Source organism: Apus apus, chromosome 6 (assembly GCF_020740795.1).
Source record: "Apus apus isolate bApuApu2 chromosome 6, bApuApu2.pri.cur, whole genome shotgun sequence".
Taxonomy (NCBI): domain Eukaryota; kingdom Metazoa; phylum Chordata; class Aves; order Apodiformes; family Apodidae; genus Apus; species Apus apus.
Window position 1 is genome coordinate 19,361,949 of NC_067287.1, and position 26,484 is coordinate 19,388,432.

A 26,484-nucleotide genomic window follows, 5' to 3' on the forward strand; every position below is an offset into this window, starting at 1 on the left:
CCTTGAGTTTTCTGCAATTATCTCATCCAGACGTATCCAAACACACCTAGTTGTGAAGTTTAAATCTCAAACTACTTTTTAAAAAGACGTAAACATTCATTAGTCCTAACCTGGTTACTTTCTTTTAAAGGGCTCATATGCGATCTAAAACTGAACTGCAGTTGTGAAAAATCCATCTGAGCTCATTTCCTTGCCAGTAGGTGGAGCCAGCACGTAATGTGCTGCCGCCTTGTTTCCTCCCCCTCATCTCTTCCCCCTTCTCCCCCCTCCCTTTTTTTTCTCCCCACAACCAATTTTCTGATCGATGCTGGGATTCAAAGAGTGAATCTCGAAACAGGAAGCAGGCGAAGAGGCTACAGAATACCGCAGAGGTTTCTTTGTTGCTTTGATGGGGAGGTTCTTTCTTCATTTCTTTCCTTTTTCATTTCAGTGAAATGAAGAGTTTACAAGCTTCTTTGCTCAGGAACCAGAACATGCAGTAGAAGGATCCTCATCATCTACAAGTGTATGGATGTTTCTTATGCTATGATTTGTAATTCTCTTTTAATCAGGTAAGACAACATGATATTTGATTTAAATGCTCGGGTGTCAAATTCCAGTTGTTTTGTAGCAAGGTTCTTCTCTTGTGGTGCCACACCTAGTTTTCAATTAATATTAATAAAGCAAGAAGAGAAGAAATAATAGCTACTTTTGTGACTGCATGGATTTGTTTTTTAAATAGTATTTAGTTAGGTCTTAGCACAATAAAAAAAAATGTTGTTCTTCAGAGTTCTCTGGTACTGGAGGTTTTTAAGGGTGTTTATAATTAGAATTACTTTAGCGTTTGTATTTTTCACCCTAATTGTGGTGATTTGTTGTTGTTGTTTTAAAGTGGTCATCCACAAGTGTTTTCCTTTTCTACTGGAGGTTATATTGGTACTGTAGCCAGAATACAAATTGGAGTCTTATTTTAAAGCATATTAATACATCCCTGGGGTTGTCCAGTTTTAATGCAGATATGTACTGTTGCTTCTTTATACCATCTTTAGTCAGAGGCTTTTGTTACTTCTTAAATGCATCATTTTGTTCCTGTGAGGTATAGATGTACAGGATTCTCCCATCCCTCATCTCCCAAAAACAGCCTCTCCCTTAATGGAAAATGGAATGGAGGACTTGTCTGTGACTAAATGTGGTTTTGCACTGCTGCAAATATCGTATGAAACACATGTGGTTTTTGAATAATTTTAAATATATATGAGAATTGATTTTTATTGTAAAAACTTCATTCAATATTGCATGAGAAAGAAAAAATATTATTTTCATTATTTTTTGGATGCATGATACACACTGGGAGAGACAGGAGAATGACTCAGGAGGTGGGAAGCTCATGCAGCACCCCCTAACTCTGCCTTCAGATCTTCTGGGTTTTTTCTACCTTCCTTTAGTTTCAGGTATAATTTATTTAGTCAGGAAAAACAACATAGAAACTGACTTACACAGTCACAGATCAGAAAAAAAGGGCTCGGTGAAGAAAAAAGAGCATGGGATAAATTTAACTGCATTTTGCTTTCTATTTCAAGGTAGTAAGCAGGAAGGCACTAAATCAAAATTTCCATACATCTCTGTAAAGATACACTTTTTTTTTTTTTAGCAGTGATTAGTGAAACAACAGAAAATGGCCTTTTGGGATTTGAATGCTGGATGCTGCCTTGTTTTTAGATGGTTCCTTAGATATATGTGAAACCTTAAGAAGGTTCACATGCAGTCTTGCCATCTACGCATATTGCCTGCTTATTTGCAATTTTCTGATTGATGTTTACAATATGTATATATGGGTATGGCTCAGCCATCATAGTATCTGAGGATATCTTCACTAGATGGTAAAGGATCATCTAATCTTAAACAGATCTGGAGAGAAGACGGATAATCATGTACAAATGATCTGCAGTTTCCTCCAGTGACAAATGCATTAAATAAATGCTCTCTTATGTCTATAGGCCCCAATTCAACAACAGGCAGGCATCTCAATGGGGTGACTCACATTCTTAATATTAGGCAAGGGGCTAAATACCTGGCTCTGTTGCTTCATTTTTAAAGTGCACTGTTCATAAAATACAGTTAGTAGGCCAAAGTAGCATATAGCTTCAAAGACAAGCTTTAGATTTACTCTTTACATTTAAAAAATAAAAAGAAAACTCACTGAGTTGTTACAAGCCTTACAAAAAAATACTGAAACTGAATTCTTACAGGTTTTGGGTACATTAATTGTGAACTTCAAACTTTGGGAAATACAAACACATAAATGGTCAGCAAAGGCTGAAGTCAGAGTTTCTGGAGGAGTTCAAGAGTAAGTTGATCCCAAGACAAAGTCAGCCCTCCCGACATTTTGGGAAACTTAATTTCAGGGGATATTTAAACCTTCTTATTATTTTTGTTAAATCTGAATTATTCTTCTTGAGGTGTATTCTGTACACATATAAGGATCAGATCTCTGCAGCAGAGACTAGCAGACCCATTCTGAACCCAGAGCAAGAGCCCAGCAGCAGCTGTGCAGCCAGTGCTGCTTGCTCAGTTTCTCATCACAGATGCTGATTAATTAATTTGCTGGGTCACTACCTGCAGCCCTTCCCTAGCCCCAAGTAGCCCCTAAGCTCTACCCCCAAGGGGACAGAGAGGACACTAACATCTAATCTAACCTATCTGCTTGAATAGTACTAGGCACCAGTGAATGCAACCATAATCCTTAAACATGCAGCTCTTAGCTGGAGCATAGAAATAGCAAATGAGCTTTTTACTGTGCTGCTTCCATTGTTTTAAGGCCACACTCACACCAGCTTCTCCAGAGGACAGTGTGGATCCCTTGCAGCAGCAGACTCTGCTCCTGTACTCCCCATCTCATCCATCAGAGCCTCCCTGTTCCTCTCCCTTTGCCCTCAGCCTCAGCTTGCTGAGCAGGCATCGGGGAACTCGGAGACCTCCTTTCTAGAGGCTTCCTGAAACCACTTGAAGGAATCCATTTCCTGTCCCTCCTCTCAGCAACACCTACCAGTCTTGGAAATGCTGGGTTAAAAGACACTTCTGCCAATGGTGTCCTGAATCTTCTGTTCTTCTCTTATTGTGTTTGAAAGACAAAAAATGTAGTTTATTTCAAAGTGTTAAGGAGGGGAGACAAATGACTGGGTGAACTACTAAATACCATAAAGATAATCACCAAAAAAAAGACAAACCAAAACAAAAACTAAGGAGGAAATTAAATACTATAATCACTGCATGCTTGGAAAGATATGCAGCAAAGAAGGCTTAAGACCAAAATACTGAGAGGGTGATTTAAAGAAACACTGAATAACTATATTAATGTTATTCAGTTCCATTTCCTATTTTTTCCAAGCTTGCTACATTATCCCTCTCATTTCTGCTCCTGAACCTACCTTTTTTCTACCCTTGCCTCCACTTTAAGTCAGGCTGCTCCTAACTCTTACTGGTTTGAGACCAACTACTAGCAGGGCTTTGCTTTTACTCCTAGTTTCAGCATTTGATGTCTCAGCAGCTAACGTTGCACTGTAGGGGCTGCTAATGCTAGGCAGAAATAAAGTCAACTCTGTAAGTATCTATTGCAAACTGCTAAGAAGCTTTTTCTGAGCATATTTAAAAATTATTTTAGAGAAGTGCTGAACGGACAGATTTCAATACATTTACACAGGAGCAACAAAGTGCAAATTCTGAGATTGATCAGTCTACTTGACAAAATTAAAAGTAAAGATATTGTAGCAAAAGATCTGAAAATATACTGTAAAGGTGCAGTATTACCAACATACTCATTAAATAATTGCAAAAACAGTTTTTAATGTTCCTATTAAAAACCCCAACTACATAGATTCATTGGTCTTCCGTTTTGTTTTCTAAACAAAAATGTTTTGTTTTCTTGTATATTAGTGAAATAATAATTTCAAACTTTTCCCAATAAGCAGAATGCAAATGTACTTTTTCTATTAAATGGTAAAGTTTTTGTTATTATAAGTGTTGAATCTGAAAGACATAAGTATCATGAGGATACATGGATTTGCATTGTCAAGTGAAGCTTTTCTTTCTAACTTCCTTGAAAGAAGTATCTTGCCATTTATAGTGTCATTAAAAAAAACAACTCAGGATGAGGCCAACAGCATAGACAAATTCAGCCTCAACAATTAAGGTCTGGCAAAGCTGAAGGCATTGAAAAGAGGTTATCATGATGGAAACTATTAAGCAAACAAAACTGTCAGCTCTGTTCGTACTGTCTAGAAAAAAGTTCAACAAATACTATAAAATCAGCAATAGCTTATTTTTGGGTCTCCCTACCTGAAGTTGTGATTATTTTCTATGTGAAATTTTCTTAGGTTTTGTGTTGTTGTGATCACAGCTGCTTCTTGATTCCTAGCTCAGCTTTCCTTAAATGTGACAGAATATTATTTTGTCCAGATGAATTCTTTTGACCTCTTAATGCTAGCCAGTTCTCACTTGTCCTGGTTCTGGAGACACTCACGGGTACCTCCCCCATATGGGGTGAAAATGCAAACTTCCTCAAGAAAGAGGATCATGTTCAATGCAGCGTATAATTACCTTATTGGACAAACTGATAACATGTCACATTAGCAGACATGCATTTTAGGATGGTGGGTGTCTGGGTTTTGAACATGCAGCAAATGGTCTTCTTGTGGTCTGACATGGACTTGTTATACAACAGGAGATGACCGATTTTTATGCCATATGGTACTGCTTGTCTGGTCTTAAATGGAGCTTTTGAGCTACAGCTTTTGAGTACATTTAGATGATGTAAAATGACCCACTCCAGCCAAAAAGCTGGGTACCATTCAACCTGCAGTAAAATGCAAGACTGCAGTAGGTTTAGCCAGCCTCTCAGCTTAGTATCTAGATTTCAAAGGCAGTGTATGTGCTTTATGGAACTGGCCAAACCCACCTGATTATTTTGGCTAGTCATTTGGCCTGCTAGCCTATCACTCCATAACTTTCTGGTCGCTGGTCCTGAGCTAACTAAATTAAAGCTATAATATTTCACATCTACTGCTATCATTCCTCTGACAGCAGTACGAACTTTGCTTTAGTTAATTTATTTCTAGAAGGCTTTTAGAGTGGGGCAGAAACATCTTCCTGTTTGAATGAATTTTATATATAGTTCTTTTTTTTTTATTCCATCCTCATCAATATCTCATCTTCATCAGTTTTAACTGTAAAATCGCTGGCAAACTTTGACCCCAGTGTAGTTCTGTTTGATGATAAGTTTAAATGACTCACTCTGAAATTCAGAGTCTGAGTCAAGTTCTCTGAAGCAATATGCTATGTTCTAGACTCATCCATTTGTCTCAGCAGGATCACAGATATATTAGGAACCAGATTCCACGTATGTGTACAAGGTGGAGTCAGATGCATGCATAGAAATTTGATCTTGAGAATAGTGGCCAGAATGTAATGCACTGTAAACTGCACACAGAGCAAGGTCAGGAAGAAATGTGCTTTCCCTAGACTTTGTGGTCTGAATTTGCTGTTTGAAAATTAGTTCAATAAACAGGTGCTAACTAAAAGAAGGATGAAGTACCACTGGAGTATCTTGACAAGCCAGGTGCTTATAAGGAGCTATATGGCAAATTTCTGTACTATCACAAGTGCTATGAAACTAGAACTCTGCTTGGGGATATTTTGAAATTTGACAACCTATTACTATCCTCATTGCATTTTGTTTATCAGTAAATATTTTTACCAAATATACACCAGTGGAAAGCCCTACCTCTTGGGTCACAAAGCAAGCTTTGATATATCATTTTTCCCCACTGACAGTCTCTGAGATGTTATTTTAACTGGGACTGTTGCACACCAGGTCATATCACAAGAGTATAACAGGTGTGTTTGTAGAGTGAGTGAGCTCCCTATGTTTTCTCTTCACTGAAAGTCAACAATGAAACCATGGAAGCAAAAAGACAATTGCTCATACCAGGCAGAATGCAAAAAACCTTCCATTTGTAGTTGTGTTAACCTGAAATAAGACAGAGGGCAAACTCTGCACGAGTGTTTCCAGATTTTGGTGATGGCTGCACAAACTTCCCAATGGTAAATGCATTTGCACAGGTTAGATTTTGCAGTGCAGGGGCAGGTTTCCATTTTGTAGAACTGGAAGTACCATGGAAGTGCTGATGGTGGACAGCCTCCTAGGTATACTGCTGAGAAATTCTCCTAGAGAAAAAATGAGAAAATACTTGGGTGTAGAATAAGCTAACATTTTATTTTAATTAGGGTTCTGGAAAATACTAGTAGTATCAAAACTAACCAATTTTACTGTCATTAGCAATGCTAAGATGCAAATCTTAAAGTTATTAAGGAAATTACTTTCACAAGGAAGCAATAGATTGTGAGTGTCACTGGGCCACATTTACAAGAATCACTTTTCAATAGAATAACACTTTACATCTTGCAAACAGTTTGCTTTAGTAGTTTTGTTGGCTAAACATATGCAACAGTCACAGAACGTTTTCAAGTGTTATTGTTTCAAATTATTATTTTTTTTTACAATATTTTCAGTTTCAGTTAACATTTAAACCACTCCACAGCCTTTTACATTTATGACTGTAAAAAGATACTTGTGTTTTCGCCAGCTGTAGTTTTTATGAATTACACAGTATTTTATCTGAAGCAAAGCTTCAGCCCTCTAAGCCAGGCTGAAGGGAAGTTAGCCTTTGGGCAGAGAGAAATCTGTTACTGTATTCCACCAGTATCCTTCAGAGAGAAAAAAAAAAAAAGCCTCAGGGTAGAAAGATGATGACCTTTAATATTATATAGGACTCTTGGGTGCTATTACTCATGCTGATGTCTTGCTCTATGGAGCAGCAGAGGCTGGGAACCCGGAAGCATTCTCCATTGCTGGGAAAGAGATGATATTGTTTTTCTCTGTATTGACCTTACTTCCAAATTAGTTTAAGGATTCACGCGTTCTGAAAATAATCTGCCCTTAGTGAGAAAGATTAAGGATATGATGCAGAAATTGAGTGAGCTGATATAAATATTGTGAAGATAGGCAAACAGCTCTGAAACTGTGATAAGGAAAGGAATTATCCCCTGGGAACCTAGAGAAGAGAGATCAATGAGGGAAAAGAAACTGAATACATTTTAGGAGAGTACATAAATTTGGTTCATATGAGAAAAAAAGTAGAATCCATTGTAAAGCAAATACTGAAATATGTACCAGTGTTCCTCTGTGGAGATGAGCTGTGTGATATGAATGGCTCCAATGGGAAGATCTCCTTGCAGTGGTACAGCTCCAGGTCGCAGGTGATACTGTGAGAAGGGAATGCTTGTGAGAGCTCTTTGGGGAGCTCTTCTTTTCCCTCTAATCAGAACCTGTTTTGCTGGCTCAAACATAGTAGGAAAGGAAAAACTCTCCTGAGGAGGTTTTCAACATCTGTTCCCTTGCTTTATTCAGATGTACCAACCTATGCAAATGGAATATACCCAAAGAAAATGTACAGTTAGGAAATGATTCTGAACTGGAGTAAATTGTGAAGCTCCACTGAACAAATCTGCATTCCAAATCATCCAGTGATAATGAGCACCAGTTGTATTTTAGTCTGGACTTTTGTAGATTGTCCTGAGCAATCTTTCTTATCTTTTAATTTTTTTTTTTTTATAATGAACAAGCCTTACCCCCCTTGTTTTGTTTTTGTTTTGTTTTTTTTTCAAGTTTTCTTGAAATTTAATATTCTTTTTCAAAGCCAGTGACTGAACTTCACTGCTGTTGATTCTCTGTGGTTTGGTTTCCCCAGTTATGAAAAAAATCAGGAGTTAAAACAGATTAAGTTTGGGGCAGATATGTGATGTAACTGCTCAGCTTTGCATTTCTGGCACATTCCCATACTTAAAAAGAGAAGTGGCACAGAAGTTTTCATAACTTCACTACCTTGGAAACTGATGGCTAAGTATGAAATAAGACACCCATTTTATATCAATAATACTTCGCCACCCGGTAACCTACTAAAGGATTGTCATGAATTTGGTATTCTAGAAAGGTATGTTCCAGCTGAGGTTCATGTTAAATCAGAGGACTGTTATAAGCCACGCTCTGCAGAATGTCAGAATAAACACTAATAATGATCTCCTCTGATCCTACATTTATGAATCTGTGTTGGTCCCTCAGGCCTTTCAAGTTTGTTGATGGAATAGTGATATTACCTTTCTGCTCTTTCCTAACTGCATGTGTCTGTCATGTACACTTTGTCCCTCAGGAGAGCTTGATCCCTAAAGATGTTTTTATAGTGTTCAGAATATTCTCAGTGTCTTGATATGACAGTTAGGTTATCAGGACACTATAAAAGGCAAGAAGAAACTGGGCCTGGCAAGCCATTTCAGGGCTTTTTTATAGCATTTCTATTTAATTGTGGACCAATTAACTATCCAGTTTCCTTTCAGATAGAAAAAAATCTTCTAAATTTAATAGAGAATTGTTTAATGCTTCCTAATGTTGTCGTATCTGACTGAGCTTTTCATTACTCAGAGAAACAAACATGCTGGTCGGGTCACCAGGGAGTAGTGGTGATGTTTGCTGTCTTGATTTGCATGGGAGGTGGTGGGGTTTGAAGCTGAAGCTCTTAAGTTTTCTAGTGTTTCCTGTATGATGGTCTAAGAAATGCTATATAACAAGTTGGAGTGGCTGATATTTAATAAAGAAATATGGAAGCACAAGGTTCCACTAAACATTTCACATTTATAAATTGCATTAAAATATGTTAGTGAGTGGCAGAGTCAAGCAGTCAGTTATGAGACACTGAATTTGAGCTGTCTTTACATTCTGGGAATTAGACATACAACTTGTAGCCACCTGTGAAAAGTGAGCTTTGAGCGAATTACCTGCCATCATACTGGAGTACTGAGTAGGATTCATCTCATCTCTGTCCCTTTACAGAGAGAAATGGGCACTTCTAGGGCACAACTTGCCACATCTTAAGTTAGAGATCTAAAATAGGTCAGAAGATTTGTTTTTTAGAGGACTCATTTTTCTCCAGTGATATGAAAGGAGTTTAGATTGGCTTAGATGTGGATGCCTACAGATACAGACATCTGATGCTAGGGAAGGTGAATCGAACATGTGACACAGGCAAAGGTGAAATCCAGTTCTCCAAGCCAGCACACAGCCTGTGCGAAAGGAAAATACTTTTTCCTCACATAGTTACAGTTCTTTTTCCCCTTCCCACTAGTCACTTCACCCAATCCACATGCAGCACCAATGAATCAAAGAAGTCTCCTTCAAATCACATTTCACTGCTTTTAAGAGCTTGTCTGTAATGTCTGTTACAGAAGATGGTGAATTTTGCATTATAATACCTACTGAAAAATGGACCCAAAGTAAGGCAGATTTTTATTCTAGCATATGCTATCCTTTCAGACCTTCTTCCTTGCAGTAATAAGTGTATTTATGGAAGTGTTTGTACATAGTTTACATAGTTTTAGGGACACAATATTCATACCAATATGAATGATGAGGAGTTATTGAATGTAAGTTTACATATAATTCGCAGACCTCTGAACTTGTCATCTTCATAGTTTTCTATAAATTCATCTTCAAATCTTATTGTCCATCCTGCCAACTAATTCCAGTCTAGTTCTCTCGGCTTTTTATTCCCTCTCTTGTCCATTCAGTCCAAGCTTTTTTGCTTTGTCCTAACTTGGTTTGCCCTGTCATCCTGGCTCTCCTTTACCCCTCTTCTTTGCTTTTTTCCAGCCCAGTCTCCTGTGAGGTCAAATTAATCAACCTAGATTATTTTCTTGGTCATAATCTATAAGTCTTTGAGCTTTCACTGTGTCTTCAGCCAGCCCCCAGGACACTGGAACAGTCTGGCCAGGGAGGTGGTTGAGTCACCGTTCCTGGTGGTACTCAAAAGCCATGTAGATTTGGTACTTCAGGACATGCTCTAGGGGCCAAGGTTGTGGGGTTTTTATTGTGTTGATGGTTGGACTTGGTGATCTTAGAGGTCCTTTCCAACCATGATGATTCTGTGATGACTATTACAGTTAATTTTGAGACATCTTTTTATCCAGGCAGACAGTTATGCCACATATCATTTTCCTGGAGGTTTTTTCTGCTGCCAGTCTTCAGTCCTGAATATGTCTCCCCTTCTTTCTACCTTTCCCTTTTATATCTTCTTCTGCGTTACTTTTTTAAATAACCAACATATAGGATCATTAGAAAACAAAGACAGAAGCATTCACACCATTAGGTCAGCACAGTCCACAGAGACATAGACTTCAGCTGCAGGAAAATCCCCAGAGCTGGACACCGAAACATTAACAGAAAGGCATTATCTCTGGAACTCATACCTTTAAACCTCTGGGTTTTGTTCTTCCAAATATATACAAACTAATTTTCCAAAATGTTTCAAGTCTGGGCAGTTATTATAGATATCAGTCCAACTGAAAAGTCCAACATTCAGATTGTTGTTCTGCAAAGAATTCTGCAAGACTTCATATTCATGCTTTGAAAATTGGCAGCTGTGAAGTTTTAAAGATAAATATATATCACTAGCTTTTTCCTGGCAATAGTTACATCATTTGAGTTGAAGGTTCCCTCCATAAATCAGCCTGAGGCAAAAATGAAAAATTTTAGCCCCAGCACTTGAAGTTTGGCATAATCAAGTAAGGGAAAGGAGGAGGGGGGAACAAAAGGAAAACCGGACAGGTCAGGCATCTCAGTAATAAACAGTGCTGCCAGCCCCATCTGTAACTATCATGAAACATGACAACCTGTAACTAGTAGCTGGCTTGGACCCATCTGCACTCCCTCCCTAAGGATACAGAAACAACTGCTAACCCATGAACCATTGTAAGACTACAAGAGTATTTAAAAGTAAATATGGGACCTCATCTATTACTTCATTTCCAGAATCACTGAAATGGCTGTGTGTCTGGCATATTTGAAATGGCACTTCTCTGACACAAAGCCAGCTGTTCCATTCCAGTGGCAAAGCAAATGGTGACAATGCACTGGGATGGGAGTTGTGCTTTTGGTGGTTGTGTCTGCGTTGGAGACCTTGCTATGTTTCCAGGCACAGCTATGTAGTAGGACATGCAGGTAGGGGCTCGAGTAGTGCTAGGGAGGAAATGCAGTCTGTGGCATCCTGCCCTCAATGGCTGATGGATATCCAGGGAGTTAATGCTTTTTTCAAGCTGCATTAACTCCTGCAGGATCCCCTCAGCAGCTGGTGCTGTGCAGCTGCAAAGAGCCTGTCAGTGGCAGTGCAGTTCCTTGTGGAGAATTCTGATATGTGATCCACAGAGATACCTGTTTTCCCTTGTGTTTTCTGTGTTTTGGTTTTGGAGTTCTTCAAGAGGCAGTTGTGTTTGTTACTAATAAACTATCTCAGCGATTGCAGGACTATTTACAGAATACTCCATTTAGATTCAGATTCTCTTTGTTTATTTTGCAAAGTTAAAAATTAGATACATACCTCCTGATACTCTCACACAGGGAGTAAACAAACCTAAACTCAGGGCTATTTGACAAGTAGTGGAGGAAATGATTTTTTCTTAAAAACATACCAACAGCTTGAAAAAAGAACACTTTTTGAAAGCAGAGATTATATAAAAACTGTCCCAACACCCCCTCTCCCTGTATCTGTTTCTATGGTTTTACAGTAACAATTTCCTATTAAAAAAAAACAGCAAAACAAAAAAACTACACAACCAAACCGACCAACCCAAAAAACCCAACCAAACAAAAAAAAAAAAACCCAAAAAACAACCAACCAAAAAAACCCAAACACCCCATGAACAAGGGGAATAGGCGGACTTTCTGTATCCTATACAGATGATAAACAAAGTTAACGGGAGGAGGGATGATGATCCCCCAGTTCCTTCCCATCTGGCTGGTAAAGCCTGGATCTGGCAGCACCAGCCCCTGCGGAGCTCACAGGACAGGGGGGCCCTGGCTTGCCCGGGCTCCAGCCTCTGCCCAGGGCCTCAGCTTTCTCGCTGGTGCCTCTGCAAGGTGGATTCACCTCATCCCCGCAGAGCGGGGCCCTTTCTCCACAGCAAATCGGAACCAGATGATCTTTTAAGGTCCCTTCCAAACTCAACCACACTCTGTAACCCTGCCCTCCCGCTAAATGCCTGCTCTCCTCCGCCCTTCCTGCTTCCCCCGCTTGCTTAGGTGCTGCTGAAGCGGAGGGCAGCTCCCCTGGCAGACGCAGCTCTCCTGAAGACGCAGCTCCCCTGGCAGACGCAGCTCTCCTGAAGACGCACCCTGCCTGCCGCGGACCCGCCGTGCCGCAGCCGCAGCCGCCGGGCCGGTTGCTAGGCAACCCCGCTCCCCGCGGCGCCCCGCCGCCATTGCGGAGCCGCCTGCCCTCCCCACCCCGCCTCTCCCCCCCCGTCTCCCCAGCCGGCTTTTCACGCTCTGTTGTCGTTTCGAGCGACATCAGACTGCCTGTCTTCCCGTGTTGTAGCCAGGTGTGTCAGCAGGAGGTGGCGAGGCGGAGGTCCGGCTGCCGCACCGGAGGCGTGCGGGGCGGGGCCCCCGGTGTGCTCGGCGCTGCGGCCTGCGCTCCCGCCCTCGCCTGCCCTCCGGTTTTCCCGCAGCGCCCGTGTTGCAGGCTTGTTTGCTCTGGGAGGTTAAAAGCAGCAGGTGGGAGTGCTTTGGGTCTGAAGTGGGAGCTGGTTGCAGCAGTTTACTGAAGCAGAGGGGTCTTTGGCCCTTCGTCCTTGACTTGAGAGGATTCCGCCCCGTCTTCGCTGTCTGAGCCTGGCCTGAGCTTATGTAAGAGAGAGCTGAGAAAGTGACTTTGTTCATACTGTGTTTGCAATAGAAAGAGGCTATAGAACTGGAAAGACACAGTATTCTCCACAATTGGTAGTCAGTAGGTTCAGAATAATTATTTATGTTGTTCATTCAAAATTGCTAGGCAGTGGACAGGGGGATCTACCTGGTTTCTTTTTTCCAAGAGGCTATGAATTACATATGTTTGCATTTTCTGTAGCCATGCTTTAGCTAAGATACATGGAGATACTTCATTCTAAACATCTTTACATAATGCCCATACTAGGAATGTTAAACTCAGGGGTATGGTTTGTCAGGAAAGAAATCACAGCATGTTTTATTAACAGCATAAGTAGTCAGCACATTCTCCTATCCAGGCATCTGGAGATATCTAACTCATCCCATACATATGGCACTTCTGTTATCATTACATCTTTGAATTGTATAGTCACTCTCCCTGCACAAACACACTAAAAATGGATATATCTCTAGCCTGATAATTACTTATACAAGAATATACATGTGGGGATAAATTTCTCCCAAGGGATACCAGGGCAAAGATTGATTTGATGAAAAGTCCACCTCAGCTAGATGGCTGAGAGGCCTTAATCACTTAACAAGTTTCATTAGGGATTTGGTGGATGGTCTTCTCGTATTACTTGGTCTCTGACATTGCTGTTTGCCTTGGAGACAGTGTATTTCTCTTTTTATAAAGGCAAACTTGCACTGTTGTTTTGAATCTTTCTTAGGTGTGAATTGCCCTTTCTTTGTTCCTCTGGTCATGGAGCACCAGGGAAGTGCATCTGAGTCTGGGAGACAGCTTATTTTTATATATATATAAGGATATTTTCAGTAAGTCAAAATAACAAATTGTGTAATGCTAGGAAGAAGGACTTCAAGGTCTCTTATCTGGAAAAACAAGGGGCTTTTTTGTTCATTCACTGGCACTTTATTGAAAATCAGCAATTGTTAAGGCCATTTCTGATGAGAGAGGAAAATGGAGTATGTAACTATAAACAAATGCAAGTCATTCATGCTCCCTTGGAGTATATCTTGCCATAGCCCTATGGGAACTACCTTGAAATAATTTTTAGGGGGGGTGAGAGAATTGATTTGAAGGAATCCTCAAACTTTCCCAGTAGAGGTCTTTGTATACCTGTTTTCACATTAGATTAATTTTGCCACATTTTGCATAAAATGCCGTCATGATGTCGGTGTTGAAAGGCAGAGGGTGATCCTGGTCACTTCCTGATCTTGTAAAAGCAGCCCTGAGGTTGCTGTAACACAGTGCTAGACCAGTTTGATCCCTAGATTTGCTAGTGTTTGGGCATTGTAATAAACCTTTTTGCTTTTTTATCCTGCCTATACTTGACTGTACAGTTGTTAAGAGTTCTGTTCTGCTCCGGCATTCAAGTATTGAAGATCAATTTTTTTCATACTCTGGTGCCTTAAGCAGTTAGGAGAAGCACTGAAGTCTGGAAGACACTGTAGAAAGTCAGCTAGTCCTTTGCACTCTAAAAGTGAAGGGACGTATTAAGTCTCTTAGCTTTTCTTCTGTAGTGTGATGGAGGAGTTCTTTGATCAGGCTGAAATCTGACCACTTATTTGTAGTTTTCAGCCAGACTAGTGAGCTGATTTGGTTAAAATGCAGGGCTGCAGAAGTGCTTAAGGCAGCACAGTGGGAAATGACCAGGGTAAGAGTGGGTGAAGAAAGGGACTGACCCTTCTGACAGCACCACTTCATATATTTTGGCTTAAGATATTAAGTAAATGTATTTTCAAAGGTGAGTTGTTAATTGTACATCCATTTAAGATGTTGGACACTGTGTAGGATGCTGCATTTTTATATAGCTCTTCAAAGAGCTCTTTGGAAAAATTTGTTGTTTAGAAACACCTACTGTTAAAATACCACAATTCAGAGCTCTGACTACTAAAGATCCAATGCAGCATAGTATGAAACACAAACCTCAAGCACAGGAAAATTGATTTTATTTGCATCTACTAATTTCAGCAGTGGAGTGGTGATATCATAAATCTTAGCAGAGATACTACACCAGCTGTAAACCTTCCACCTTCAGAGACGGCAGTCATGCATGCAATCTTTCATGTAGTGCCATGAGGTGCTGACACATCCACAAAAGGCCCTTTGAGACAGAAAACGGGTTTTTTCCAGCATTTATTTTACCCACGGGTATCACTTGCAGTGATGCGAGGTACAAGTAAGATAATGGATTATGAAATTACTCTTTTAAACTTGATTGTTTTAATTTCTTTTTGTCAAACTAGGGGAAAAGGAAAATGCTGGAAGGAGAGAGAGGAGAGTAAAGAGAAACTGCAGGTCTCCTATTCCATACCAATGCTTCTGTAGGCACTCCATCTTTCTCTGTAAAGAAGTCCATGGGACTTTCCTGCCTGAGATTTCACTTTTCTTCTATCCTGCACCCCACTAACTCTTTAAGAGTTTTCTCAGTCAGCAGTGACTGAAATAAAAATTCCTTTATTTTCTGTTTCTCTGGTATATGAACAATAAGCTTTTTGCTCCCTTGAGGCCTGCGGAGAAACATAACAGATGGAGCTACACAAACAGTGAGAAACCTACACTTATTAGGACTCTGTAGCAGTGAGGGCCTGTTACAAGATTCTTGTTTCTGATCCTGATCAGTTTTGCTACAAATCCCAGATTCATCACTGATCTTTTTCACAAGGCCTAGCCTTTTCTTAAATCCCTTTGAAGATGATTGTTGTTTGTCTGTTTTGTTCATTCTCTGTTTTCTCTGGTAAAAGGTTTTCCTAACAAATCTTTCTGGAGTTTAATCCCACAACCTGTTTCCCTATAAGCCAGATTAAAAAAAACAACAAAACAGATGAAAAAAAATCCTGCTCTTCTTTGAAAGAGCTTACTAGAAATATTAAGACTATCATTATGTCTTCCATCGGTCTTTTCAATGCAGAAGTAAAATAAAAAATCCCACAATTTTGGATGTTTTCTCTTAAGTTCTGTTGTTATTTCTGTTGTCTGAATAATTTCCAGGTGGCCTGCATATTTTTTGCAATATGGTACTCAAATTGTGCACACTGCTGCAAATAGAAGAGTAGGAGATAATTTCAAAAGTTTATGAATCCCAAGTACTTGTTTGGGTTTGTTGTTTTTGCAAGACTGATAGTTTTCACTCGTGCTTGGTTTATGGTGCAGCGAGTACTCTAGATCTTTTCCTGCAGAGCTATTGGTGGGGTTGTTCCTCATCCTGTAATGTTTCAGTTATTTCTTCTTGCCTAAATATAAAATTTAGGATTTGAAGCTCTTGAATTGCATAATTTTTTTAGACTATTTTGTTATTTGTCATGACATTGGAAATTCTAATACTGTCCTCTGGTTTACCTGCAGCCCTCCCAGTTTCATGTCATCTTCAAAGATAGCAAACATGGTTTTAAGTCACCTAGATCACCAGAAATAAGTTTGTAATTTACTTAGTGTTTTTAGTAGCATGGGGGGAAGAAGTGACAGGAACTTCTTTATATTCAGTGAATTTGATTAAAGGTGAACTGTTTACAAGTTTAAATGTATACTATTTACAAAAAGAAAGAGCTCCCTTTTCCCTCTTCTACCCCCTTTGCTCTTTAAATGCAAAAAATACTTCATTTTAGAGCTTAAACTTCAGAATTTTTTTAAGATTAAAGTTCAAAGGATTGTATTAACGTATTTTGCAAACTACAGCAGATACCAAAGTAACCTGCATGTTGGTCAGTCTTGCTCATCACAATTACCATTTTGGGACAGATTTTCTTTAATTAATTGTTTCAGCAAAGAAAGGGAAAATACGCCAACGTAATTTGCTCATATCGTGAAGCTGCGTAGCGTTGTGAAAGAAGGGGCAAGCTATTAAACAGAAAGGACTAGATCAGTTTGATGACTGGTGTTACTGGAATGAGATTAAGTTCAGAACTAAAAATGAAAAGTCATGCACTTAGGGACAATTCTGATATAGTATGGGAATGCACAGCTGGAGAGTAAAAGCATCACAGAACCACAGAATGATGGCAAGTTGCCACTTCTGCGTTTAAATGCTCCACTTGAACGCTGAATGAAGACAGTCAAGTTTTACAGATTTCTGAGAAGTTGGTAATCTGATTTCCTTCTAGTTTCATTATTCAGGTTTGTCTGTAGATAAGGGCTTCTGGACAACTAGGAAAGCACTAGGAAGTTTCTCTTGGCCTGTCCTGTCAAAAATCATTCACCCTCATGTAGAGTTTCTTTACATGGGACACTGAACTCTTCTTCAACTCTACCCTTCATGTGGGCCATGAGTGTTTTGGCAAATGACAAAAAGCAAAGTCCACTTTGAGCTTTCAGATGTGCCATAGTAGTGGGAAGATGGATACCAGTGGTGATAAAATTACTCATAAAATGTACCTGTGGCTGTAGCTAGGAAGCTAAACAGCAGTTGAAAGTTACCTTTTACCAGAATTATGCCGTGTTTGGATTTTAGGTAAATTTTGACCATGTTTGAATAATATTTGTTAAATGTAGGTTATGTAGGATTAAATTTTTATTGATATTTACTATTTAATTTGATAATTTTCACTTCCTACCTCTACTAACTTTACTACATTTACCATAGCTATGTCGTATCTAATTATTGTAACATATTTAAAGGATCGTACCTAGCTTCTTTAGGTGTACCACTGTGGTGTCCTCTTAAGAAGTACATATAATTCTCTTATAGATTGCAAAGATCATATTGCATTTCCTGCCTATTCTGTCTCTTTAAAATACTTGTTCTTTTCACCTTACAGCCTATTAAGTGTAGACCCAAGCATCTAAGGCAATGGGACACAATGTCCCATTGGCTGTTTCCTTTTCGTCTCTATTGTCCTACCTGACACTGTGCATGTAGATTGTACAGCACTAATGGAAATCAAATTGAGATCTTAGGTAATTTCAGACCTATATGATAAGAAACAAATAATCAGAACACTTTAACTTATTTTACTGTTCATGGCAGAATGAAGCTCCTTTTCCATATTGTGAGAGTTACCCCAGCTTTTAAAGTACTTTGTTTATTGTAATTTTCATATGCAGCTGCATAAAAGCATATGTACATATACACACATAAAAGTAAACCAAATACGTTTGTAGTTAGAAGCTCCTTCACCCCTTCTGTGAATCTGTTTTTTCTCATAGTCCTCTTTATTTTGAGACTGCAGAGCAGCTCCCAGTAAAATACAGTTGTAATTAGAGCCAGCCAACGTTTTCGTCCAAAGCTTTTTAACAACAAAAAAATGGTTTCATGGAACTGTTTTCAAATTTTCTGTTTATTTTATTGAATAATTTGTGAAAACAGAAAACCCTATCTAATGAAATACTTTTCTAAAAAGTCTTCGTACTTTGTTTTAAAATATTATTAATGTTTAAATTATTCAAAACCAAATCAATACTTCTGATGTGGTTAAATTACATTTCTCATTTGACACAGTTTTTCTCAATTGCTGAAAATTTCAAAACCACTCTTTTTATCCAGTTAAACTGTTCATTCTCTCTCTCACCACAATTACCAAATAAACAGATTATCTATATTTGTCCCTCTCTTCATTGTCCTTTTTTTGAAAGCTACAGTAGTGTTTCTTCAGCTACTGTATTCATTCCTTCTCAAACATTTTCTCACTGTAGAGTGACCCTTTGTTTTTTATTCCTTTTCACAGCTTCTTTAGCCCTTTTCACAGCTGAAGGAAAGGAGATGGCAGTGGGACAGAAGTAAATAATTGCCTCGAGGTCAGAATCTACAGATGTAGGAATGTGTTTCTTGAAAACTTTTGAAAGAGATTTGGGTACACGCAAGAGAAAGAATCTTTAGAAAGAATACACATCAAATATATTGTATAAATTTATTTTAGATAACTGGTACAAGCCAGAGTTAAAAATAATCCAGACTACTGATAATACAGTCTCCACAAATGCTTTGGTTATACACTGTGCAACCTCCATTTTTCTATTTCTCTTACTTTGCTATCCCTCCTACTTTCTGTGCCACCTTCACAGTTTTAACAGCTATGGTCTCATCAGCAGTATCTGCTATATATTCAGAAGAATGTTTGAGAATCCTGAGACCTCTATGGTTATATAAAATTGTGTATTTTAGTCCCAGTGTCTCAGTTTAAGCAAGTGCTCGAACATGCAAAAATTCTTTACAATTTCTGACAAGAATGTATGGATGTCTGGATGTATATCACTACCATCTAGTGGCAGTAAGAGCTATAGCACTTAGTAGGCTCGCACCAGGAAATGCCCGATTTGACTTCAGTATCCAAGATCCTTCAGCAGGAAGTTAGGTGTGGTCTGTAGAAGGAGTATTTAAATAAATATTTAAAAAAAAAAAAAAAAGATATTTAAAAAAAAAGAAAAAAGGCAAAGACATGATGGAATTCTAGCTGCTGTCTTCCTTGGTGCCATTCCAAACCCACATAAGTGCAAGATTCTTCACTGGTAATGAATTTTTAATTGTTTTCTGCAGTATTAACACAGGATTATGTGGGGGTTTGGGGTTTCTTTGGGGTTTTTTTTTGTTTGGTTTTGGATTTTTTTCTCTAATTAAAAATAAAATCTAGCAGGATTCTGCTGTAGGACCTCTTTTGTTCCCCTAATTAACCCTTCTGCTGCTACCAGTCAGTGCATCTTCCAGCAGTACTTTGCTACAGACCATCCATGATGGAATGCACCAGGTGCATTTGCCTGCAATGGAAAAGCATGCTAAGAGGGAGACCTGCAGGAGTTGGGATGTGTGGATGTCTGTGTAGGTGTTAATGGCTGTGTGCATATGGTTGAAAAGGAGGAGAAAGCATCGTGTTGCAGTTTATTTAGCAGGCTTCTAAAATAGGAATTTGTTGCAGCTGTGCTGAAGTACATGTATTTGGCAAGACAGTAAAATAGGATCATGCTGATTGTATTTTAACTATTGTATGATTTTAATTTGATAACTGTTTATTGCATATTATATTGTGGTACTCAGAAATTGTTGCTTTTTATTGCATTTGCTATATTTTTAATGTGCCTACTAAGGAGAAGGACTCGTGAGAAAAATTCTTGAAGGCTACAGCAGAGATCCCGTTTATGATTTCAGATCAAAGTATTTACATTGGGAATGCTTTCCATTTGTTCTTTTTCACTGAACTGTGTGAAGACATGAAGAATAGAGAGTCTGCTCCTGTTGGTGAAAATTGTGAAAAATGTGCTATCAGACGTAAAAGATCTAAGTGCAGTGTGTTATGATTAAAGATCATTTTTGTTTAATTCAGCAATTCTTCCAGTGCACAGTGTGTGTTGCCAGGCAGGGGTTCCGAATACAGGTGCTTATGCCTGAATCTTGTTTCCTGAGCTGGCAGCTCTGCAAAGGCAGCATATTTGTACCTAAAGAGAAGAGTCATCTTGCATTGCTTTCAACTGATCCCTCTGGTCCTAAATGTCAGTAGTGGATTCTAAGAGTAATTTCTGGTCCATCTAGCTAGAAGGAGGGTTGGTTCAAGGTGCAGCTTTCACAATAACAGAGATGAATTGTCTGGAGTCTCACTCCTCAATGCCAAGCCAGAAACGCTTCAGAGCTGTTGATTCCTCACATGGAATGAGGTGGAAAATATCCTCTACTTTATTCATGGGAATGGATAGCACTACCCTTGATAAAGGCAAGAAGATTTTATTGTATTGTATATGACTTTTTTTTTTTTAATACAGTCTGTAGAATTGGCAATTTATCATCACAAGCATTAACTGAATTTTAAACTACATATCTTGAGACAAGACAGCTCTAACAGGCCAGCTGCAAAGGAAAATGGTTTGCCTTGAAATAAAGACAAATGAAAACATTTCACAGCAACCTCCTCTTGGATGATAATTACTGAATTTTACAATGTGTTGCACAGAAAATTCTAGGAAAGTGTATACCTATACCTTGTTTGTAGATATTTCTGTTGCTCTAATTTATTTCTATGTTTTTTTAATTTTTAGCACATTTTTATGAGAGAGGCTAAGCAGTAATTTAAGAGGTGCAGGATGAAAAGATGGCACAATCAGTGCTGGTACCACCAGGACCTGACAGCTTCCGCTATTTCACAAGAGAATCCCTTGCAGCTATTGAGCAGCGTGTCAATGAAGAAAAAGCTAAAAAATCCAAACAGGAACGTAAAGATGATGATGATGAAGATGGTCCAAAGCCAAACAGTGACTTGGAGGCAGGGAAGACGCTGCCATTTATTTACGGCGACATACCTCCAGGAATGGTGTCAGAGCCTTTGGAAGACCTGGACCCATATTATATCAATAAAAAAGTGAGTGTGTTCTATTTTTTTGTTTCAGACTTCAAGAAGATTAAAAGACAACAAACCCTCTCAGAGGCACAGTATTTCCAATATTTTGGACCATTTCTTTACATATAATACATTTTTCCAGTAGCTGGTTTCATTGGCAGGAATCTCAATTGTAAGAAAGTAAGTTAGAAATAGATGTTTGTGGGACCTCGTCTACACATAGAATATGCATTTAGGCTCATTTTTATATACCTTGCTTTTTACTAAAATGGGTAACTTTCAGTGTTTTGTACAGAAGAGAATTAAGGAAGTAGCACAGGGGTTATCCTTAGAATTATCATTTTGTTACTTGCTGTATTATAGATGTGAAAGGAGCAGATCTTTACTATGAAACCCATCTCAAAGGCAGCTAGATACCTTCTTGGTAGCTTTCTTCACTGTCACGTGGAAAGTCTATGTTGATTTCTCTTGTTGCTGAGAAGGACAGGGAAGTCAGGATATACTAAAGATCTTTCTCTTCCATTTTTTTACTCAGTAGACACATCTATATATCCAAGTTAAATTGTCTGGGTGAAAAATTTTTCATATCCAGATTTATATTGTTCTATGATTGTTATCAAAGAGGAATTGTTTAAAAAAAGAAATAAAGGAGAGGTAGGAGTTCCCCATGCAGTGTCAAAGAATATTATGTAATTAAAAAAATGTATTTTACAGACATTTTTTTGAAAAATCAACCCACATATTTTCTTTTTGTTTGAAGTAACGCCAACAGCTGTTGTGGCCAAGCACAAAGGTGCTGAACTTTAGACTTTTGACCAGATGGCCTGGTGTTTCCTCCAGAATTCCAATCCTTCACATTTTGGCATCATATGTATTACACCATCATTATTCTACCAGTAAAGAAGAAATTATTGATTTTTTAAGTTTATTTTTCTTTTTTGTAATTTTTTCTTGTGCTTTCTTCTCTTTCCTGTGGAAATTAGCTAAAATTAGCTAAAAAAACCCCAACAAAACAAAAAACCTCCACAACATGAAAGCAAAAGAGCTACTTCAAAGAAAAAGGAAGAAAACCCCTAAGAATAGTTAGGAGTCAAGCTTGAAATAAGTAAAAAAATACAAATTAAGAGATTTTCTGCATGAGTAAAGGGTATACCTTGTTCCTAATATATTGAGGCATACTGTGATAAATTAAGAAGAGAGAACAGCTTTAAAAAATTCAAAACCTTAAATGTTAATTGCAGAATTTTTAAAACTCAATTCGTGCCATGGAGAATCATGAGTTAAATTTGAAAAGAAAGTTTTCAATTAAATATTGTGTTCTGCTCCCTTTACTCAAGTGATTTACCCTGTTGAAATCTGGAAGTAAGGCAAATGGAATTTGGGTCAAAGTGCTGACCCCTTTCCTTCCTTCTTTCCTAGTTCTACAGTAGTAAAAATCAAAATTCAGTGCTGAAAATCCTAAAGCTAGCACATGTATTATCAAGCTTTGAAAACGGGAAAAGTAATTCTCCAATTAACTGTGGATACAGAGTAAAATCCTGCTGATTTGTTTGTTCCTGATTGAGAAATGCGTGGCAGTTTTGATCATTTTCAAAAGCATCATGGTTTCTAGTGGGAGATGCAAGACTCCAAACTATATATACATTACAATCATGATTTCTCCTATCACTTTTCATGGTGTTCATTGCATATCTTTGAACATCCTTGTTTAGGCCAGGCTCCATTATAATTTTTTAATATGATTTGATGAGTCAGCATCACACAAATGTTTCATCAGAGGTTTTGTCAGAGTGAAGGGAACCGAGTACTTATGAGAAACTCTGATTTTAGGGCAGATTTTCTTGAACTCCAGGGAAAACAGTAACAGAGTTGAAAAGCAATGGTAGCAAAGATAGTACATTACAGACCAATCCTTTCTCCTCTACAATAAAGGACCGAAGTACAGCTTGAGAATCAATGGATATCTAGGAATGTAAGTATGTTCAGTTTGGAGGAGCTGACATTCATTATTTTAGGCAGGGGGGAGGCATGTTTTCAAGATTTCAGCTGCTATATTTGGCACACCTGCTCAGAAAGTACAACATAATCTCTACAACTGCTGCCCTCTGATTCCAGCTGAGGCAGATCATGGCTACTGGCAGTGCTCCAGTTTTGCATGGCTTATATTCCCTTTGGGCTTTTTAGGGCTACCACAATGCTAGCTAGATCCACTTATTTTCAATGAGCATGAACTTTCACCTATGTGTAGAAAGGAGAGATTATAGAAATAGATACAAATTTCCCCAAATCCTTGGCAATATAAATAATTATAAAACATTGGTACATTTTAAATAAAGGCTTTGTTTTTCTTTATTTCTAGGTTTTAAGAAAACTATTACATTTATAAATGCTTTTTAAAATGTTGGTAGTATGCATGAGTTATTGCTGAAACTGGAGAGACTGAAATATATGGATTATCAAATTCTGTATTAGGTAAAAGTAAAGCATGATATAAGAAAAACAGAATTGCAGGTATGAAACTCAGAAGAAATTGTTGAAAAGAGAAGCAATACTTGATTCTTTTCCAAGAGCACAGCAAAATCTATTCAGAATATTAACATTGTGTTGAAAAACTGGTTACTGAACGCACTCAATTTTCATGAAAATCCCTCTTTAAATTCAGATCACTTTGCACAGCTATTGTCTTAGTACTTTGATGTGATAATCAGTGCTGGGTATTTAATTCAGGGAATGTTGAATTTTTAATGGCTCTATTTTTTTTAAGTTGCATTCCTTAGTGTATATATGGTACAAAAAGTATAATAATTCTTTTAATATTACGAAAATCAGTACCTTGTATATCTGTTTTCTAGCTAACAATATCAAGATTACTTATTTCTAAATAAACTTACTCAAATGTTTTAATTCTATTCTATTTTGAGTAATTTGGCTGAACTCTACTATGTATGTGCTGGACAAGTTAATTGTAAATCTGAGGGAGGTGTTAATGGAAAAAGAGTTTGACCAAATATGATTAATTATTAAATGAAAATGTTTCTTGGTTTGAATTTACAACATGTTATATAATAAATGTTAATTTTTATTCTGTTTCTTTTTCCAGACCTTTATAGTATTGAATAAAGGGAAGGCAATATTCCGATTCAGTGCCACCTCTGCCCTGTACATGTTAACTCCTTTCAATCCTCTTAGAAAAATAGCTATTAAGATTTTGGTACATTCATATCCTTTTTAAGTGGTTAGTCTAAAACTGTAGTGACTGAGATGTTAGTTGGTATTTGAATCATTCTCAGGCACATGTACCAGGATTGATATTATCTATAGTGCTTTGTCCCTCTTCTCTCTACTATTTCTGTCTTCTGTTCTTTTTCTTATTCCCTTTTTACATGTGTTCATTGCTGCGTCTTAATATAGTAATATCAGAAGCCAGACAACCAGTCATCATCCTTTAAAATTTCTTCCTGTGCCTTTTTTTTTCCCCCACCTATTTTTCCATTTCCCTCATTTTTCCTATAATCATGACATCTTTTTTCTCCCTCCTCCACATTTTTTATGAACTGCACATACATAGCTCCAAACACTTTCACTTCTTCATTGACACTTTGATCTCAGGTTGGTGCTTGCATGATCATTTAGTGAAAATATGGATGCATTACTCCTTTTTGTTTTCTGATTCACATCACAACAACTGAAGGATAGATGGATAAAACAACTTAGGTTTCTTGTTTTATTATACATTCTTACTCCTATATGCATCTTTCATGTCTATTTCATTTCTTGATCATTATTGCGTTACACACTTGTAATCTTGTAGATGTTTTAATTTCAGTCTTCAGGTGGGTCATGAGATTTCCACACTGCAGGTAGAGATTTGCAAGGCTAAATTATTATAATGACTTACCTATTATTTTGTCTTTTTTGGTGTTTTAATAGCTGACTACAGTAGGCACCCACTGATCTGATCCCAAATGCTAATACAAGCAACTGAGGCATTGATTTCAACAAGTCTACTTATTAAAGGAACAAATGAAAATATTTGCAAACTTAAGTTTTATAAGAATCTAACATAAACACACTGAAAGTAGTTTTGTGTAGCATTACATACAGGGATCCTAAGATCATGTGGAATAAATCTTGAAAGGATTTTTTTTCAATCTGGTTATATTGGAAGTCTGATAATTACGGAATCTCAGAATTGTCAGAGTTGGAAGGGACCTCTAGAGATCATCCAGTCCAACTCCCCTGCTAAAACAGGGTTGTCTAGAGCACTTTACTCAGGACTGCATCCAGGCGGGTCTTGAATATCTCCAGAGAAGGGGACTCCCCAGCCTCCCTGGGCAGCCTGTTCCAGTGCTCTGTCTCTCTCACCGTAAATAAGTTTTTCTTCATTTTTAAATGCAACTTCTTATGTTCCAGCTTGTGCTGGTTGCCCCTCATCCTGCCTCTGGGAACTACTGAAAAGAGTCTGGCTTCATCCTCCTTGGACCCACCCTTTAGATACTTAGAGGCATTAATAAGGTCTTCCCTCAGCCTTCTCTTCTCCAGGCTGAAGAGTCCCAGCTCTCTCAGCCTTTCCTCATAAGGAGATGCTCCAATGCCCCAGTCATCTTTGTTGCCCTTTGCTGGACACTCTGGTAGTTCCCTGTCTCTCTTGAACTGGGGAGCCCAGAACTGGATGCAGTATTCCAGATGTGGCCTCACCAGGTCAGAGTAGAGGAGGAGAATGACCTCTGACAACCTACTGGCCGCACAGTTCCTTAGGCAACCCAGGATTCCATTGGCCTTCTTTGGCAGCAAGGGTACATTGCTGGCTCATGGATAATTTACTGTCTACCAGGACTTTCAGATCCTTCTCCTCAGAACTGCTTTCCAGCAGGTCCACCCCTAACCTGCATTGGTGCATGGGGTTCTTCCTCCCCAGATGCAGGACCCTACTCTTGCCCTCATTGAACCTCATGAGATTCTTCCCTGCCCAGCTCTCCAGCCTGCCCAGGTCATACTGGATGGCAGCACAGCCCCCTGGAGTGTTGGCCACTCCTCCCAGTTTGGTACCATCAGCAACCTTGCTGAGGATACACTCTGACCTCTCATCCAGGTCACTGATCAATATGTCAAAACAAGACTGGACCAAGTATTGATGCCTGGGGGACACCACTGGTTACAGGCCTCCAACTCGACCCTGCTCCATTAATCCCAACCCTCTTGATATCTGTCACACAGCCAGCTCTCAGTCCACCTCACTGCTCACTCATCTAGCCCACACTCCCTCAGTTTCCTAATGAGCATGGTATGGGAGACGGTGTCAAAAGACTTGCTGAAGTCAAAGTAGATGACATCTCCCCTCATCCGGCCAACCACTTATGTCATCTTAGAAGGCTAGCAGATTGGTCAAGCATGATTTACCCTTGGTAAATCCATGTTGACCA

The 26,484-nt window shown here is 38.6% G+C and overlaps 1 protein-coding gene across 9 annotated transcripts in view; it reads left to right on the forward strand.

The window, feature by feature from the left end:
• Positions 1-276: 276 nt before the first annotated feature.
• The window catches only part of LOC127386252 (sodium channel protein type 2 subunit alpha), a 79,109-nt gene continuing 52,901 nt past the window's right edge, over positions 277-26,484 (forward strand). For 7 of the 9 annotated variants that reach the window (XM_051622985.1, XM_051622990.1, XM_051622993.1 and 4 more), the window contains exons 1-3: positions 277-551; positions 20,763-21,082; positions 24,162-24,279. In XM_051622985.1, coding sequence (XP_051478945.1) covers positions 20,816-21,082; positions 24,162-24,279 — 385 coding nt within the window. In that variant the 5' untranslated portion in view covers positions 277-551; positions 20,763-20,815. Of the gene's footprint in view, positions 552-12,745; positions 12,767-19,165; positions 19,248-20,762; positions 21,083-24,161; positions 24,280-26,484 lie in introns of those variants that run through there. The other 2 variants (XM_051622988.1, XM_051622986.1) reach the window with 2 other exon arrangements.